This window comes from Nyctibius grandis, chromosome 14 (assembly GCF_013368605.1).
Source record: "Nyctibius grandis isolate bNycGra1 chromosome 14, bNycGra1.pri, whole genome shotgun sequence".
Lineage (NCBI taxonomy): Eukaryota > Metazoa > Chordata > Aves > Nyctibiiformes > Nyctibiidae > Nyctibius > Nyctibius grandis.
Genome location: NC_090671.1, coordinates 1,548,929 through 1,567,159, shown reverse-complemented (window position 1 = coordinate 1,567,159; position 18,231 = coordinate 1,548,929). Strand labels below are relative to the sequence as shown.

Here is an 18,231-nt window from a genome sequence, read left to right as displayed (position 1 = left end):
CACTAGCCCATGGCCCTCAGCACCACATCTACACGGCTTTTAAATCCCCCCAGGGATGGGGACTCCACCACTGCCCTGGGCAGCCTGTGCCAGTGCTTGACAACCCTTTCGGGGAAGAAATTGTCCCTGATCTCCAATCTAAACCTCCCCTGGCACAACTTGAGGCCATTTCCTCTCATCCTGTCGCTTGTTACCTGGGAGAAGAGACCGACCCCCACCTCATTACACCCTCCTTTCAGGCAGTTGTAGAGAGCGAGAAGGTCTCCCCTCAGCCTCCAGGGCTCCCAGCTGAGGGTCAAGCGGCAACACAATTTGAGGTGGTTCGTGGGGTCCTGCCATGGTGCAGGTCCCACATCAGCCCACTTTCCAGATGGGGATTTTCCTCCAGGAGGTGGAGACCCCACAAGAGCGGTACCGCTTGTCTCCAGCTGCTGAACCACAGCAGCACGTTCCCATGGGGTGGAAAAACCCACCCGTGTTGGAAATGGAGGAGTGTCTCAGGCCTGAATTTCCAAAAGCCTCGTTGGTCCTTGTAGCTGCTGATCTTCAGTGTGTTTGTCTACAGTAGCAGGCAACTCCTCCACCACCACCTCTCCCTACCCAAAGGCCACCCAGAAGCTCTTCCAGCACCTTGGCAGGTTTCCTTACTTCAGCTGGTTCTCCAGCTCTGCAGCTGGCTCGCTCTCCAGCTTCAGCGATCGGCTTTCACATGAACGTAAGGGCTCACAGTACCTTGGTCGAGGGGTACCGACCCATTTCCCACCCTCAGGAATTAACAAACTGAACCTTCTAACGCTGCCTTCTGCCATGAGAAGAGATTGCAGAGGATGCAGGCAGGAGCGCGCAGGAACACAAAGGAGATGCCACCCAAATACAAGCCTTGCTCTGGGAGTGCCAGAAAACCCTTAAAACCGTGACCCAGGGTGTAATCAAAGCCCTTCAACACATGATGGCCCAAGTCTTTGAGCCACCCCCAACAGCTTCTCCGACTTGAACTTCATCCATGAAGAACAAACCTGCTTCCAGACTCTCCCTTGCACCACCCTGTTTCCTATGGGCAGTGAACAGTGAACGCTGCCCGGCACCAACACATTTTACACACTCAAAGTGATCTTTTACCAAGTGCCCCAACTCCTTCTGCACACTGAGTGCTGGTGATGTGACTCAGGCTTCTGAGGTCATCAGCTCAGCCCTGAAAGGTCTCAGAAACACTCAAGGTTCCCCCCTCCCCAGCTCTAATCTAGCGCATCCCAAACAAGGGGTCTTTTGACAAGGGCATGGAGTGACAGGACGAGGGGGAACAGTTTTAAACTGAAAGAGGGGAGATTGAGATGAGATCTGAGGAAGAAATTCTTTGCTGTGAGGGTGGTGAGACCCTGGCCCAGGTTGCCCAGAGAAGCTGTGGCTGCCCCCTCCCTGGCAGTGCTCAAGGCCAGGTTGGATGGGGCTTGGAGCAACCTGGTCTGGTGGAAGATGTCCCTGCCCGTGGCAGGGGGTTGAGACTGGATGGGCTTTAAAGTCCCTTCCAACCCAAACCGTTCTGTGAGTCTATGAAACCTCACGCTCATCAAGCAGAGATGGGACAAACGTAATCGCAATCATTGACACTCACAAAGCTGCAGCTCCAGAAGGCAGGACAGAATATTTTATTTCTCTCCACTTGGAAACTGGTTTAAAGTAACAAAGCAAAAGCTCTCAAGCCTTCTCTGCTACCCGAGCTGGGGGGAACCCTGTGAACGTCACAGCCCAGTAATGGTGGGCAGGGCCTGAAACCCTCCTTTAATGAAGCTAATGCCAGCATCTGCCTAGAGGTCTCTCTGGGAAGGGTCTGCCTGTTCAAGAGGCTGTTTCTGCCCCAACACACACAAAAGCATCTTCTTGTAGATAAATCTTGGACTTTTTTCCCCCCATGTGCCACGGCAAGGTGGCACTGGATGGCGAGGCCACTTTGCTCCCCTCTCTGATATGGCAGCTCGTCGCTTCTCCCATTCCCTACCAGAGTTGCTCTCTCCTCCTCCTCGAATCGGAAGAGGAGATGGCAATTTGGAGATCACACTGCTCACCCGCTCAGCTCGATTCGCCCCAACACAGGGCTCACCCCCCCACGGCTGGTGTTGCTGGTGCCTGGCTCAGCGAACGGCCTCGCCGACGCCGCAGGCTGTACGTGGCACGTTAACACCCTCCGCGATCTCTCGTTGTAGCGGGATGCGCAGCACGCACCTTGCTCTGAGGACCAGAGAGGCAGTCTCATGCTCCCCAACCACCCCCCTCGCTCTGGGGGCTGCGTCCCCCAGCTCTAAGGTTATCTAAGGGCCTCAGCTCTCTCTTCTACAGCCAGCAGCCTCTTCCAATACAAAGCAAATGCATTGACAGTCTATTCATTACAGAGCAGTCAGAAGAAAACTCTGGGAAGTAACCAGCAGATCAGCTCGTTCAGGAGAACGCCTTCTCGGACTCGGATTCCTTCTGTTGTAACTTCCGAATCAGTTCCAGTAAATTCATCTGTAAAGTCAGCTCCTGCAAAGGAAGAGAGCCGTTTTTGGAAGAATAAGATGGTTCTTATTCCCATTCCCTGCTGCAGGAAGCAGAAAGGACTGGTTTGTACCCCCCACTCGAGAGCTACTCATCTTCAGGGAGCAAAAGAAAAAGCACAGAGATACAAAACAAAGGCTTCATCTTGTTTAAGCATTTCTATAAAATACAAGGCAGTAATATCTTAAGAGATCTGCTGCAAACTGTAGCGCTCTCAGGAATCTCAGGACTCTACAATTCATTAAGGGTTCAGAAAGGACTGAGCACAAGGACTTGGGGGTGATGGGTGACAAGAAGCTCACCATGAGCCAGCAACGTGCACTCACAGCCCAGAGCCAACGGTATCCTGGGCTGCATCCCCAGCAGTGTGGCCAGCAGGGCGAGGGAGGGGATCCTGCCCCTCTGCTCCGCTCAGGTGAGAACCCCCCTGCAGTGCTGCGTCCAGCTCTGGGGCCCCCAACACAAGAAGGACACGGAGCTGTTGGAGCGAGTCCAGAGGAGGCCACGGAGATGCTCAGAGGGCTGGAGCCCCTCTGCTCTGGCGACAGGCTGAGAGAGCTGGGGCTGTTCAGCCTGGAGAAGAGAAGGCTCTGGGGAGACCTTCTAGCACCTTCCAGAGCCTGAAGGGGCTACAGGAAAGCTGGAGAGGGGCTTTTTACAAGGGCATGGAGTGACAGGATGAGGGGGAACGGTTTTAAACTGAGAGAGGGGAGATTGAGATGAGATATCAAGAAGAAATTTGCTGTGAGGGTGGTGAGACCCTGGCCCAGGCTACCCAGAGCAGCTGTGGCTGCCCCCTCCCTGGCAGTGTTCAAGGCCAGGTTAGATGGGGCTTGGAGCAACCTGGTCTGGTGGAAGGTGTCCCTGCCCATGGCAGGGGGGTTGGAACTGGATGGGCTTCAAGGTCCCTCCCAACCCAAACCAGTCTGTGGTTCTATGAAAGGTTCTTTCTCCTCGACCATGGTTTAATGATAAACACAGCAAGGGCCTGCCAGCTCTGCAGGTTTTCCCTTCTGGAGCAGGCTCCCGGAGTGGGGCAGCAGAATCCCCTTGCGCACACACAGCCACACACCCCAGAGGAAGTTCTCCGGGTCAGCCCAGCTCCCTCCCCTTGTTCTGCAGCAGAATCTCCAACGCCCCAGCCCTTTTCCAGCACAGAGGGGCAGGAAGCAGGAGGGACCGCTTTGGGTGCTCTCTAAGCAGTCTAAGGCATGTGCATCACACTGCTGTGCTGTTGCATCAAATTCCTTCTAGGTATTTCATTCCCCTTCAAAAACTCCCTTTTCCATGACTGTAATCAAGTACAGACCACCATCTCCTGTAGTCACCAACATCAGCTTGTGCTTTCCTTACCATCTGCTGGTTCTTTAGTCCCATTTAGCTGACAAGCCATTTAACACAGAGATACACAGTGGAGTAGCTAATTCAGTGAACCCTGTTCTGTGACTCAGGCTTGCAGACATTAGAGTATGGAAATAAAAATCTGTTTTTGTAAGAAGATATCAACTGCATAAGCAGGCATTGTATACCACAGACTGGGGGGAAACACATCAGCTGACGGGAAACCCATGGAGAACAGATTCCAGCTGTGATTTCGTGTGTGGTGGTGGTATTCACAGGTACGACCAAGCTCTGGTTTGCCAGCTATCGGAAAGGCAAACACAAATAAACCCCAGCAAATAGGAACCCCCTAAGAGTTACTACTTACAAAAAGAACATAAAAGGCAGGGGTAGGAGGGGAGAGAAAGAGCTGCTTTCATTATACAGATAAGGAGTAGCAGCACAGGAAATGTAAGAGGCTCGTTGAAGGCTGCACAACCAAGAATCGCGTGGGTTTTAGAGGATGCCCGTTTAACTCCGTCTAAGCCGTCTTTTCTCGCTAGTGGGTCTTTATCAAAGCGAAATTTAATCGGCTGAAAAAACAGAGTTGAGATCAGCCTGTTTCTGCCCTCCCTGCAAACTTCTGTGGCATTACAATGAGACTTTGGGAGTTTTATTTTTTCATTCCTGCGGCGGCGTTAAGACAACAGAAAAAAACCCAGGCGATTGCTCACGAGTTTTAAGAGCGGATGCGCTGGGGAAACCAAGAACAATTTTCTAATCACAGTCTGAGATCATCATCTCCAGTAAGACACATGCAAGAATTAACCAGCTGCCGAATAAAAAGCCTTCTTGAAGGCAATCTGTACAGCTAAGCTAGGTGCAAAAGCGATAAACCTACGCAGCCCCTTCTTTTGGTATTATTCAGACCCATCCAAGAGTCACAGGACTGCAGGCTGTTGGCATACTGTTTCTTCCCCCCACACTGGGAAAAAAACATTGCAGAAAGCCGGGGATGTTGCCCTGTCTAATGGGTTTCTGCTCTTTCATTGTGAACCTGGTACGAGGTCTGCCCAGGGCACGTTGCCCATCAACTGATGAGGCAAAGAACGGATCATTCTTTCTGACCCAGCGATTCAGAATTCAGTAAGTTCAGTTGTTTTTTTTTTTCAAATAAAGATATTAACACAAGAGCACTGTCAGATCTTATACTCCCTGCCGAAATGCCAACCTGTGGGTTGGTGGTGATGTAGAAGCCAGACACCCCAGCCTTCTCCAGAGTGCTCTGTTGGTCTATCACTTTTTGGTCCAGCTCCAGGACTATCCTCTCATCCATCATTCGCTGTTCCTCTCGAATCCGTTGCTCCACAGCCTGAAAAAGATAACAGTGGACAGGGAAGAAAGTGGAGTATTTGCCTTCCTCCTGTCTTTTTCTCATCTCTCAAGTCTTTCATTGAAACCAAACAGGAACCAGATCCTGAAGCCCTCCTGCTCCGAGTCCCAATGACAGCAGAGGGCAGCAAGCACAGCCCCAGATCTCACCTCCTCTACTTGCCATGCCTGATAATGAGCTACCACTCAAGAAAACGCAGGGAAATCGCTGGGACCAGCCTGCTTTCTGTGTGTTTGGAGGCCAGGAAAGAGACCACGAGCAACAGATCGGTTTCTGAATGGCTTTTCCTGACGAGCCAACGTCTGAGCAGCAGGCTACGGACGAATACTCCGGCAGTACGGGCTCCAAAGAAGTCAGCAGTGCCAGAACTGCATACCCCTCACAGGGCTGGTGAGGCTGAAGAAAGACTTGGAGGAGTAACACAGGTCACCGAACCTCACCAAGGTGCCAGCCTGGATGCCTCTCTAAGCCTCCACGTTCCCTGGACACTAACACACAGAGCTGGAGCTGTAAATCACACCCAGATCCCATTTATTCACCGAAGGAGCCAAACTCCTCAAAAACTTAACTTTGCAACTGGAAAATCAGTTTATTTTGCATTGACAGCAGCAAGGCGGAGTCTCACTTGGGACTACAGCACGCTGGGGCTCTATTTTTGGCAGACCGAGAACATTATCAAAGGAGGACTTTGCAAAATAGCCCCAACCAGGAGAACGCAGCCCCTGCTGCCTCGCCACCACCTGCCTAAAGCTCAGCAGAGAGCCTCTGCATTGCCTCTGAAGAAGACACGGAGCACAGCGACTGTCTGCAGCGTCAAAGGCGCGTTGGACATCAGGAGCGGTGCGCACGCTCTAGGGGCACTCGTGTGCTCGGGGCACTGCGAGTCAGCTCTGGAGGAAACCTCAGCCTACCTGAAACTCTGCCGGAGAGGGGAGAAGGGTTGGCACACTGTTTAGGGTTGGCACCTGATGCTGGGCTACAGAAAAGTGCTAAAATCTTGGATTGCAGGATTGCAGGGGATGAGGAGAGCCCAGCTCAAATAAAAAGCCACGTGTGTGGTGGCGAGGGGATAGAACCTTACCGGGCTGCACTGAGCAAGCCTCAGGGAAGGTCAGGAAGCATCAAATCCCACCTAAAGGAAGGCTCTTTCTCTTGCAAGAAATAAAGGACACAAGTTTCAGCATGCGACACTGCCCCTTTGTAACACAGTAAACAGAGGCAGGTGCCCAGCTGGAAATATTCACGGGGTAAGTTATCCTCACGGCACAGAAAGGGAGAAGTCACAGAAGCTGGGATGTCCTACACCAGTGGCTGGGGGTTTACAAGACCTGGGCAGACCCACCCGAGAGGGGAGCCAAAAGCCTGCACGCTGCTACAAGTGCTGGGGAAAATCCAGAATTGGAATGACAGAGGTCTCAGTCCTGAACAGTCTGGAAATGAGCCGAGGTTTGTCTACAGCACAGACGTACCAGCGGCTGTCTGCGAAAGGTCTGACCTAAACGGAGAGCAGTTATTACACACAGAGCAGGAGCTGCCTCGGGTAACCTTTCTTGGATGTACAGCTGTCAATCGGCGTCTAACATTTTTAATTACGCCCACAGGTTTGGGAAAGCTTCGCAGAACTACATGCTGTTACGAAGGACGCAGGACTGGGATCCACCAGAAGATGACCATACATCAGCTGCTCCACAGAAAACACTCGGGGCAGGGTCTTATTAGCATCAATGCGAATAAATTCAAGACAATTTAAGCCTCAATAGAAGGCGAGCTGGAGGGGCTAATTGCCTTCCTCGCTATGGGATGCTCACGAACCTAAGAACATGCTGTCCTTACGTGTTCTTCAGCGTAGGGGTTCATGCTCTTTGTGGAAGACAGGAAGGATTCAGATCCCTCGTTCCCCAAAGACTTTCCCTCCTCCTGGCTGCCTTGGGAGAGGGTGGAGGCACCACACCATTGGCTCCTCCACTTACTGTGCTGGAGGAGTGACTTCCCTTGGGTTTGAAAAAAACCCCAGATTTAAGTGCCTACACACTGTTTAGGGTTGGCACCTGATGCTGGGCTACAGAAAAGTGCTAAAATCTTGGAGAAAAGTAAGGCTTAACCACAAGCTTTTGCTTCATTTCTGGTGGCTGGTGACCCTGTATGATGGGCAAAGCTTTTTTAAAAGCTATGGGTCCCACTAGGAAGCCAGACATTTAAAAACTACAGCTTGTATGACCCCTCCTGGGAGCCCAATCCCAAGGCATCTCATGGGAGCCAGTCTTCGAAACCTTTAACCACAGAGGGCAGCTCCGATTAGACACGTACCGATTGTTACCGAGATGATTGATCTATTCCCGAAACGCGCTACAGCAGAAATATCACTGCATAAAAAAGGGAAGAAGTAATTTTAGTAACAACTGGCAGAGGAAAACAGAAGGAAGGCAGAGGGAAGGTGGAAGGAAGTAGCAAGAAGTTGCACATCATGTAAGACAAGGAGAAGTGACACGTATATGGTCTGCTTAATGAGCGAAGACAATACAGGAAACATTAAAACAGGCAGTGTAGCTTATTACTTGCTGCAAGTATAAGTTAAGAGACAAAAGTAACCAGGACAGCTGATAGAGGTCCAGCCTGGCTTTAGTCACCTCGATAGGAAATGAGGGATGTGGAATACCAAAACAAAAGACCCAACAGTGAGCGCTGACGCGGTGATTGTCATGGGCAAAGGTCAGGAGAGAGCCTGTGTTTAAACAGTTACCTGTTTGCCTTACGTGAAATACAGTAACTTCCTCCCTACACTTAAACTCCATCGATTAAGATAACCAGCTACTTGCAATTTCCTTTACCTTATAAAACTGCCTTTATCTTATCACCAATGTACAGATAAGGCCTTTGGGACTGAACCGACCGCTTGTGCTGCCTTCATCCAAATGCCTTGGGACGCTCGCAGAAACTCTCTGCTTACGTATCTCAAGGCAGCTCCTCCTTATCAGTGCTACTAAGTAAAATGCTATTTTTTTTGAGTATTCTCTGCTTTCTACGACATAATGGCAGAATTCACGTACCTTCTCGATGTTTTCTATCAACTTGCTCTCTATCTGTACACACGCTTCAGCCCATCTTATAACGAAGACTCATTAAAGCACTGTGGAGAGCATCGCTCTTTTGGAGTGGGCTCCTGAACTCCCACGATTCCCAGATCATGCTTGGACCACAGTTATCCTAGATGGCAAGAGCCTGGGCCCCCCGCTCTTGAGGGAATAAAGGGCAGAGCAAGAGGAGGGGACCCCCAAGTCAGGGTGGGGAACCCGGGGCTGTGTTAGGAAGACCAGACAGGATGGCTGGTGGCTCCTGAGGCTGTGGAGAGGGGACGACATGACTAGTTAAACCCTCTGGAGATGCAAAGGGGCTGTGAGCTCCCCGGGGAAAGGACACAACCTCTGTGCCAGGGGATGGCTGTGCCCGGCCCGGTCCCCCCTCACCTCCATCTCCCGCTGCTGGGCGGCGCGGAGGAGCGGCAGGTTGTGGGGCCTGCAGCACTGCTGGGCCTCCTTGTGCCGGTGGAAGAGCTCCTGCTTCAGCCCTGCGAAGGGATGGCAGCGGGTCAGGGCACGCCGCCGCCATGTCCCCTCCTGCCCCACTACCTGTGTCCCCCCAGAGTCCCCACACCGCCTCTGCCCAGTGCACCCACCGCCTGCACCCCCAAGCCTCCCCCCAGTGCCCCCACAACTTGCCCCCCCCCATCACCTCCCCCATCAGCCTCCCCATCACCTCCTGCAGTGTCTTCACTGCCGGCCACCCCCCCTACATTGCTTCTGAGCTGCGCCCCCCAGTGCCCCCCCACCTCAGCCCCAGTGCCCTCCTCCCCACTCCCCCTCAGTGTCCCGGGCCTACCCCCCCAGTGTCCCCACCGCCCTACCCCAATGCCCCAGGCCTCCCCTCACTGCTCCCGGTCTGTGCCCCCCCAGCCCAAGTGCCCCAGGACTGTCCCCCCACCTCCCCCCCGTGCTCCAGGCCTGACCCCAGTGTCCCCACACCACCTCCCTCCCAGTGTGCCCAGTGTCTGCACCCCCCAGCCTCCCCCCCAAGTTGTCCGTCCCACACAGTGTCCCCATCACCTCCTGCAGTGTCCTCACTGCTGGCCACTTCCCTACATCGTTTCTGAGCTGCCCCCCCAGTGCTCCCCCCCTCAGCCCCAGTGCCCCCCCACTGCTCTCCCCCAGTACCCCGGGCCTACGCCCACAGTGTCCCCACCACCCTACCCCAGCGCCCCAGGCCTCCCCTCACCGCCTGCACCCCCACCGTTCCCCACTCCCCCCCAGTGCCCCCCCCGGTGCCGCCGCGCACCCCGGTGCTCGCTGTGCAGCTGCAGCCGCTGGCTGTAGAGGTTCTTCTCGGTGAGGTGCTGGATTTCGAGCAGGCCCTGCACGATCTCGAACACGGTCCCGTCCAGCAGCGCCAGCGCCAGGTCACTCAGCGTCGTGTAGGAGAGGCGCTGCTGGCAGGGGCTGCCGGTACCGGCCACGGCACCGGGTCAGATCCGGCACCGGGTCAGATCCGGCTTCGGCCCCGGCCCCGCCGCCACCGCACACCCCCCCCGCCCCGCCGCCGCCCTCCGCTCACCTGGGCAGCGCCTTCACCAGCGCCTGCAGCTCCGACAGCAGCCGGTAGTGCCGCTCCTGCTGCCGGGACAGCTGCTCCGCCGCCGCCTCGTACCCCCCCGCGCCGCCGCCGAACCGCTCCATGGCGCCCGCCCTGCGCGGCCCCGCCGCTCCCCGCCGTGCGCATGCGCCTGCGCGCCCCGCCCCGCGGCCCGGCCCCGCCCCGCTCCGGCCCGGAGCGCGGCCCCAGCGCGGAGCCGGGGGCCGCTTTGGTTGGACGGAACTTGAGGATCATCGACTCCAGCCGTTAGCCCAGCACTGCCAAGGCCACCACTAACCCATGGCCCTCAGCACCACATCTACCCAGCACCCTGGCTTGTGTCAGCACTAGTGTGGCCAGCAGGACTAGGGCAGGGATCGTCCCCCTGTGCTCGGCACTGGTGAGGCCGCACCTCGAATCCTGGGTGCAGTTTTGGGCCCCTCACTGCAAGAAAGACCTTGAGGTGCTGGAGCGAGTCCAGAGAAGGGCAACGGGGCTGGGGAAGGGTCTGGAGCACAAGTGTGATGGGGAGCGGCTGAGGGACCTGGGGGGGTTTAGTGTGGAGAAAAGGAGGCTGAGGGGAGACCTTCTCGCTCTTTACAACTGCCTGAAAGGAGGGTGTAGCGGGGTGGGGTCGGTCTCTTCTCCCAGGTAACTGTTCAAGGAAATTGCCCAGACGTGGGTACCTCGAGGTTTGCTTTATTGACAGCTCAGAGTTGGGCCACCACCTCACTGAATGGCAAATCATTAAAGAACCCGCGCAGTTTATGTACTATTCTAAGCTTATCACATAAAGTCCAAAGCCTTTGTAAATTTCCACTCAACATTTCAGTTCTCAAAACTCCTCATTTATTAAAGTCCATCACAATCCCTTGTCTCAAGTAAATTCTTCTTCTCTGGTTCCAATTCCTGTTTCAGTTTCAGGGTTGTCTTTGGGTCACCGTCTTCTTAATCAATTCTTCTGCTAATCCCGTCCCGCACAATTCTGAGGAAGACTTCAAGATGTACTACTAAAGTTTAGCTAAAGCAAGCAACTTCTGCATACTAATTTCCCTTTATCTAGCAAAACACCTGTTTCTAATTAATTAATCATCCTTTGTTCAAACTGTCTCTACATGATTAGCTTGACTGGGTTTTGAACCAGCCCTGGGTTGGGTCTGTACAAGGAGCAGGCTGAGAACAAACACTCCAGACCCATTGAGCAGCATTCTGGTTGCATCTGGTAACACGTTACAAGATAGCCATGTCCTAAACACATAGTACTAAACCCAAAACTCATATCAAAGCTTACACTAAAGGTTGTACTTAAAAATTCTTCTACAATTCCCTCCTTTTATTTTTCTTTGCATACCTGCAACTAATATCCAGTATAATTCCAAGCAGTTTCTCAAATTCTAGTTAACAAGCTAGTAAAACAAGTAATACAACATTGCAACAATACTATTCCACATACCAGCACCAAAACTATTCCAGTAGCTATTACAATCCCTTTCTTTAACCATGTGGACAGATCAGGGAACCAAAAGTTAACCATGAAAGGGTTTCCAAAAATCCCCAAGAAGCATCGTCTCTTTCTATTCGTTGCATAGTAGCACTACCCAAATTTTATGGACATCAGTTTGCAATTCCCCTGAATAATCCACATACATGCAAGACGTTACATTTAATACAGTGCAGACTCCTCCCTGGGATGCTAAAATCATATCTAAGGCCACGCGATTTTGGAGAGTTAGCCCTGAAAGTTCTGTTATTGCTGTCTGCAAGGTGCTGAGGGCATGTGCAGTATAATTCGCTAATTTCTCAGTCTCTCCAGAGATATTCAGAATAGCTTTCTCTAATTCACTAACTCCTAATCCAGGTATAAACCATCTCACAAACGAATGAAACTTTGAAGGTTGATCAATTAAAGGATTATTCATTCATCTAGTACGAGTCAGAAAAGTCCGATGCCAAGTTAATGTATTTATGTTCTTTGGAAGAATTTTCAAATCTGTGTATAATAGTCCAAGAGTGTAATACCTTCCCATCGGGGTGGTAAGGCCTTACAAGCCTTTTTCCCACAAAGCCAAAAACACTCCTAATAAATTAGGTGCAATCCAACTTAATTCCAATTCAGACTGAATTGTTGTCGTTTTATTACATTTTGTCTAATTTCCTACAGAGGAATGATTTCGGCACAAATTTTGATTCTTTACATCCGGGGGATAACATCTTTGCACACAGTGTGTGTGAGAATATTCATCCAATTCAGGTAAATCTGTATCCCATACCTGTTCTTCATATTTCTCTGAAAAGGTCGCATTTTCCCAAAATATTCCCCAATTAGAATCCCTTGGAATTGCAATTCCTATCAACCTAAACCCTTGATTTACCGATCTCGGCAAGGTCACGCAAAGCTAGCATTCAGTCAGGTTAAGATTTCCTGAAAAAGCCTACTTCAGAGAAACGTGAGTGTTATCAACCCAAAGGTCCTTTTCATCAGTATTACTAATGCTTCTAATTCTTCTTGATCTTATTAAATCCACAAATGTTGGCACGGATCGATACACATTTGATATTCCGAAATGTGGTGGTGGTCTTCTCTCAGGAGCCGGTTGGAATTTCCATCGCCCATATCTCCAAATTCGATAAGTGACCGTGAAGACTGGGCTAGATACATATAAATCAAAGCAACACCAATCTCTCCAATCCCAGTCCCAAGCTTAATCTGGGCTGTCACCATGAACCCATAACTGATGGTTCAAACACCATGTCCCTCTCGGGTTCCCTGATGTGTATATGGTAAGAAAAAGGATTTTAATACCAAAATTTTGACCACCCACCATGTTTTCACCAAGGATCATCATCTCTGAATCTAACAGTAATGCAGAATTTAACAGCCTTTAAAGGATCAAAAGAACAGTTCCATTCGATTCTAGTACTTCTGGAAACTACAACATTCGTAACAGATTGAGTTTGAAAACTTTGATTTCACAGAAGGTTCGGTGAGTACGATTACTATACTTCACCACAGTTTCATTCGTTGTTGAATCCTGATAGTGTAGGAAAACCTTTGAGCACAAGGTGTCAGTCCAGGGCAGCTGAAAGCAAATCAGGACGACGATGCTGGCATAATTCTTCATTTTGTCGTGGAATCTTTACGCACATGCGAATGATGGATCCAAGTCTCCTTCCCCTGTACCTTAACAGCTTAAAAGGAAGTAAGTAATACCATATATGGTCCTTCCCATTTTGGTTCAAATCTATTTTTCCTTTTAAAATTCTTTACACAAACTTTGTCTCCAGGCTGTATGTAATGTACTTGAATTTCAGGCGTTATTCCCTTGTACCAATAAGCATGATTTCTTAATTGTAGAAAAGAATTTTGCAAATGCAACAAATAGTGAGTTACCTGTTCATCTTCATCCAACAAACTCATCTTAGCTGGATCATAAGTTCCTGGAACAGCTACAATTCTCCCAAATAGAATTTCTGCAGGTGAAACTCCTATTGGTTGCCTAGGTGTGTTCCTAATATCCCACAGCACCAAATTTAATACTTCTGGCCATTTTAACCCCTTTTGTTTACAAACCTTCCCTAATTTTTCCTTAATTGTCCTATTCATTCTCTCTACTTGACCTGATGATTCTGGATGATAGGGTGTATGTAACTGTGTCTGGATGCCTAAAGAATGATAGAACTGCATTAAAACAGCTGCTGTAAAATGTCCTCTGCTATCTGAATCAATTATTTCAGGAACTCTATATCTAGGAATAATTTCTTTTAAGAGTGCTTTAACAACCGCTTTTGAGTCATTTTTCCGGGTAGGGAAGGCTTCAACCCAGCCCGATAGTTGATCAACGACAACAAGTAAATACATAAATCCCATTGCTTTAGGCATTTCAGCATAGTCCATCTGAAGTTTTTGGGAAGGATACGTTGCTGGGGGTCGTTTTCCCAAGGGCGCCTTCATTCTGAGGGATGTGTATTCCTTGCAAAGTCGGCAGCCTTCGCAAGCTGCTGCGTAAATTCCTGGGGCTGCCCACAGTCTCTGAATTTTTAATGCAATATTTTCGGGACCCCCATGCATTTTTTTCATGGTGCCAGTGTGTGATTGGTAATAAATACCTTTTTGAGAGTAATGGTTTGCTCCCTAAAATCCACTGTCCTCCACGGCATTGGGCTCCAAGTTTGTCCCACAGTTGTTTCTCATCTTCCGGGAGTTCTTCGTAAAGTCTTTCTATATCAGGCAATTCATTACTCCGTCCTTTGTCCTGAGTTAAAGTCATAGCAAAACCAACTTGTCGAGCAGCAGCTTTGCCTGCCTGATCAGCGAGGGCATTCCCTCTAGGTATTTTATCTTGCTTGTTGGTATGAGCTTTAGTATATACCACAGCCAATTTGGAGGGTAGTTGTATTGCCTCCAATAAGTCTTTTAGCTGTTTCCCGTGTGCAATGGTCTTACCTGAAGCGGTGAGAAATCCCCACTCTTTCCACAATATACCTGTGGCATGACACACTCCAAATGCATACTTCGAGTCGGTGTAAAGATTAACATGGATTCTGATAGCATATTGTGCTGCTTCGGCAAGGGCAACAATTTCTGCTCCTTGTGCACCTAGAGTGGTAGATAAAGGTCCAGCCAATAATACCTGAGTTGCCGTGGTAACAGCACAGCCGGTACACCTCCAACTATTTTCGTAATATGATGATCCATCCACAAGAAGGTTCAAATCTGGGTTATCTCAAGGCTGATCTGTCAAATCGTCTCATGGCTTGCTGGTTGTATTCATCACTTGGGTGCAGTCGTGGTCGTCTTTCTCACCATCCGTGGGTAGTGGCATTAAGGTGGCAGGATTCAGTGTTACATCTTTCTAATTTTAAGTTATCAGCAAGCAGAAGTATTAGTTCATATTCACGTGCCCTTAGAGGAGAAAGTGCCCTTCCTGCATTCTGTTTTAAGAGAATTTCCACTTTGTGAGGCACACATACTGTGAGGGGATGTCCCAAGACTATATGTCGAGTCCTTGCTACTAACTCAGCGGCGGCTGCTACAGCTCGAATACAAAATGGAGTTCCTTTGGCTACTGAATCTAATGTACAAGAATAATATGCTACAGGTCTTTCATAAGGGCCTAAAGTTTGAGTTCAAACTCCATTTGCAGTTCCTTTGTTCTCAGTATAATAAAGTTTAAATGGTTTAGTATAATCCGGGATTCCCAGAGCCGGGGCTTTCAGCAGTGCTTCCTTTAAAACTCAGAAATCTTTTTCCCTCTCTGGGCCCCATGTTTTTGGTTCTATTTCCTCATTTTTTGTTGCCTCATGAAGCGGTCTAGCTATTCCACTAAATCCGGGGATCCACGGTCTACAAAATCCTACTTGACCTAAGAATCCCCTTAGTTGTTTTTTAGTCACAGGTCTTGGTATTTCTTGTACTGTTTTTATTCCTTCTGGGTCCATCTCCCTTTCCCCCGGTTTAAGAATAAACCCAAGATATTTTACCTGTTGTTGACAGAGTTGTAGTTTGGATAGAGATGCACAGTGACCCTTTTTTGCCAGTTGTATGCACAAATATTCAGTGTCCTGCACACATTCCTCTTTGGTGTGGCTAGCTAATAACAAATCATCAACATACTGGATTAAAACAGAGCGTCCTGGAAATTGTAAATCTCTTAAATAATTTTTTAGGATTTGAGAAAAGATGGTGGGTGAACTGGTGAACCCTTGAGGTAATTGGGTACAAGTCAGCTGTTTTCCTTGCCACAAAAAGGCAAAAATCAATTGACTTTCCTCAGCAACAGGGATGCTAAAAAAGGCACCAGTCAAATCTAAGACAGTACAATATTGTGCCCGTACTGGTATTTGAGTAAGAATCAGATTTGGATCAGGAACCACAGGATGTGGTGGAATGACATGTTCATTTACAGCACGGAGGTCTTGAACAAATCTATATTCTGGGTCTCCATCCTTATGCACCCGATGTTTACTTACTGGTAAAATGGGGGTGTTACAAGGACTTGGACACTCCCTAAGAAGTCCCCTTTTTAAGAAAAACTCAATCTGTTTTTGAATACTTGGTACAGCTTCATCAATGATGGGATATTGTTTAATAGAAGGGGGTGACTTGATTACCACTGGTTCTGCAGATAAGAGCAATCCTACATCCTCACTGAAGGTACTCCACAGTTCCCGGGGAACCGCCTCAAGTCCTTCTGGAATTTGAAAAGACGAAACTTCATTTTTAGAGGTATGTACAATTCCAGAACCCATAATGATTAATTGAATTCCACGAGGGGCTAGAGATATCTGAGTACCAAATTCCTGCAAAAGGTCTCGTCCTAATAAAGGTATGGGAGAATTTGGGGATATCACAAATCTTCCCCATGCTAATTTTCCAGCCAAAACAACGGGAAGGGGTGTGGAAAGGTACTTAATTTCTTCCCCTACAACCCCTCATATAATTACTTTTTCTTCTGATATCTGAGAAACCTCATAATTTAAAAGAGACAATGTTGCTCCCGTACCAACCAAAAGGTTAACATAAATTCCATTTACCTTTGCAGTAATTTGTCTGTGCTCATTTACCTCCACTCCTTCAAGAGGCACTCCAGCGGTCTCCCGGTGAGTATGGAGCCCCTAATCAACTCACTGTGAGTGAGGTCGTGGTGGATATGCAGGTGTAGATCCTTGTCCAGAGGCTACCAGGCGAAGCGGACAATCCTGTTGTATGCGACCTAAATTTCTGCAATAAAAACATTCTAGAGCATTAGGATTTAACTGAGTTTGTGGTAAGGGGAGAGGGGCTCTTCCCCAGTGGCCTCTTTCTCTGAAATTCCCCTGGGGAAAACCCCTACCTCTTCCCTTTGGATTATATGTCTGTGTTATAGCAGCTGCCAGCAAGCTGATTTCCCTTCCTTTCTCCTTTTGTTCTCGCTTCTTTTCTAGTTTTTGCTTTTCCTCTTCTCTTTTCTGTTTTTCTTCATCTCTCCCATCATAAACAAATGCAGCAATACTGAGTATTTTAGCCAGGGTTTCCCCTTGCCATCCCGGCATATGTTTCTTAAAATACTTATTGATATCTGGGGATGACTGTTCTACAAAGACACTGATGCCAGTGGCTCTTGGAAATTCTCTCTTGTCATTCCCCCATATTTTAACAAGGGTGCTTTTAGCCTTGCCCAGTAATCACTTGGATGCTCATCAAGTTTTTGTCTCCATTCTAACACTTTTTTCCAATTTGTAGTTCTTTCACCACATTGTCGTACAGCTTCTAACAATTGCTGTACGGCAGTTTGTATGCCTGCATACCTTCTGCGGTAGCTAAATCCCAATTAGGATTTTGGTCGGGCCATGGGTTTAATTCCTGGCCTCTCTGGGCAATTTCTCTATCCTTTTGAAAATTTTTTTCTCTTTCCTCCATCTGAAACAATTCTCTTAACAGAGTTTTCATATCACTCCAACTAGGAGTATAGTCTGTAACTATTCCAGATAACATTTGTGCACATTTTTCAGCACCATCTCTCAACCTTGGCATCTTACTTTGCCAAGTAATCAAATCCCCTTGTTTCCAAGGTTCATGACTGCAGTGACCGAGGAGACTTCTGGAGGGGCTCCCGGTCCTGCTGTTGGGTTAGGGTTGTACTCTAATCTCACAGGGTACATTCCCGCCCTGGTAAGGTCAGTTCCCTCAGCCTCAGGGGCAGAGGGAAGCGGGCTTACCTTTGTTTTGGGCAGCTTATGCCTTTGTTGAGCCTAATTATACTATATATACCAAAAATCAATATCCTAGCTGCCAGTATCTTCTAAAATTCCTCTCAAAAATTTTTGTTTATGAGGCTTGAAGGTTCCTTAAAGGCCACACATCCATAGGTCCTCCTCCTCTATTTTGAGTCAGGAATGGCCATTCCTCCTGGCACAACATAATCAACTTTCGTTTTTGCAAAGTTTGTACCAGAGGTATCTTTTTCCAATTTTCCAAGACCTCAGCAAGGGGCGTCCCCCTTTCAATGCTGGGTACATTTCCCATTATCTATATTTATTCACCTAAAATTTCAGCAACTTTAAACACAAGAGTACTCCCAGTTTTGTCTGGAATCACCTGTGCCCAAGTTTCTTAGGTGAACTCACCTGGTGTTGCCGGCAAATGAGCGTTGGTTACGGGTTTGTCCAAAGAATTTCCTGGCTTCCCTTCCTCTTGTGTCCTAGAGTCCCATCTGGGTCACCAAATCTGTTCAAGGAAATTGCCCAGATGTGGGTACCTCGAGGTTTGCTTTATTGACAGCTCAGAGTTGGGCCACCACCTCAGTGAAAGGCAAATCAGCTAAAGAACCCGCGCAGTTTATGTACTATTCTAAGCTTATCACATAAAGTCCAAAGCCTTTGTA

At 49.0% G+C, this 18,231-nt stretch overlaps 1 protein-coding gene across 1 annotated transcript; it reads right to left on the bottom strand.

Annotated features, from left to right (window-relative positions):
• Positions 1–1,623: 1,623 nt before the first annotated feature.
• Positions 1,624–9,997, bottom strand: DGCR6L (DiGeorge syndrome critical region gene 6 like). The gene is made up of 5 exons (XM_068412615.1): positions 9,851–9,997; positions 9,575–9,735; positions 8,710–8,810; positions 5,084–5,224; positions 1,624–2,517 (listed from the first exon to the last, which is right to left on the bottom strand). The coding sequence occupies exons 1-5, from the start codon at positions 9,970–9,972 to the stop codon at positions 2,434–2,436; spliced, it is 609 nt and encodes a 202-aa protein (XP_068268716.1). The 5' UTR covers positions 9,973–9,997; the 3' UTR covers positions 1,624–2,433.
• Positions 9,998–18,231: the final 8,234 nt, after the last annotated feature.

Coding starts and splice junctions, on each gene's coding strand:
- DGCR6L (XM_068412615.1), bottom strand. CDS start 9,972: ATGGAGCGGTTCGGCGGCGGCGCGGGGGGGTACGAGGCGGCGGCGGAG. Junction 5,225..8,709: donor CCCAGCAGCGGGAGATGGAG/GTGAGGGGGGAC, acceptor TATCTTTTTCAG/GCTGTGGAGCAACGGATTCG. Junction 2,518..5,083: donor ACATCACCACCAACCCACAG/GTTGGCATTTCG, acceptor CTTCCTTTGCAG/GAGCTGACTTTACAGATGAA.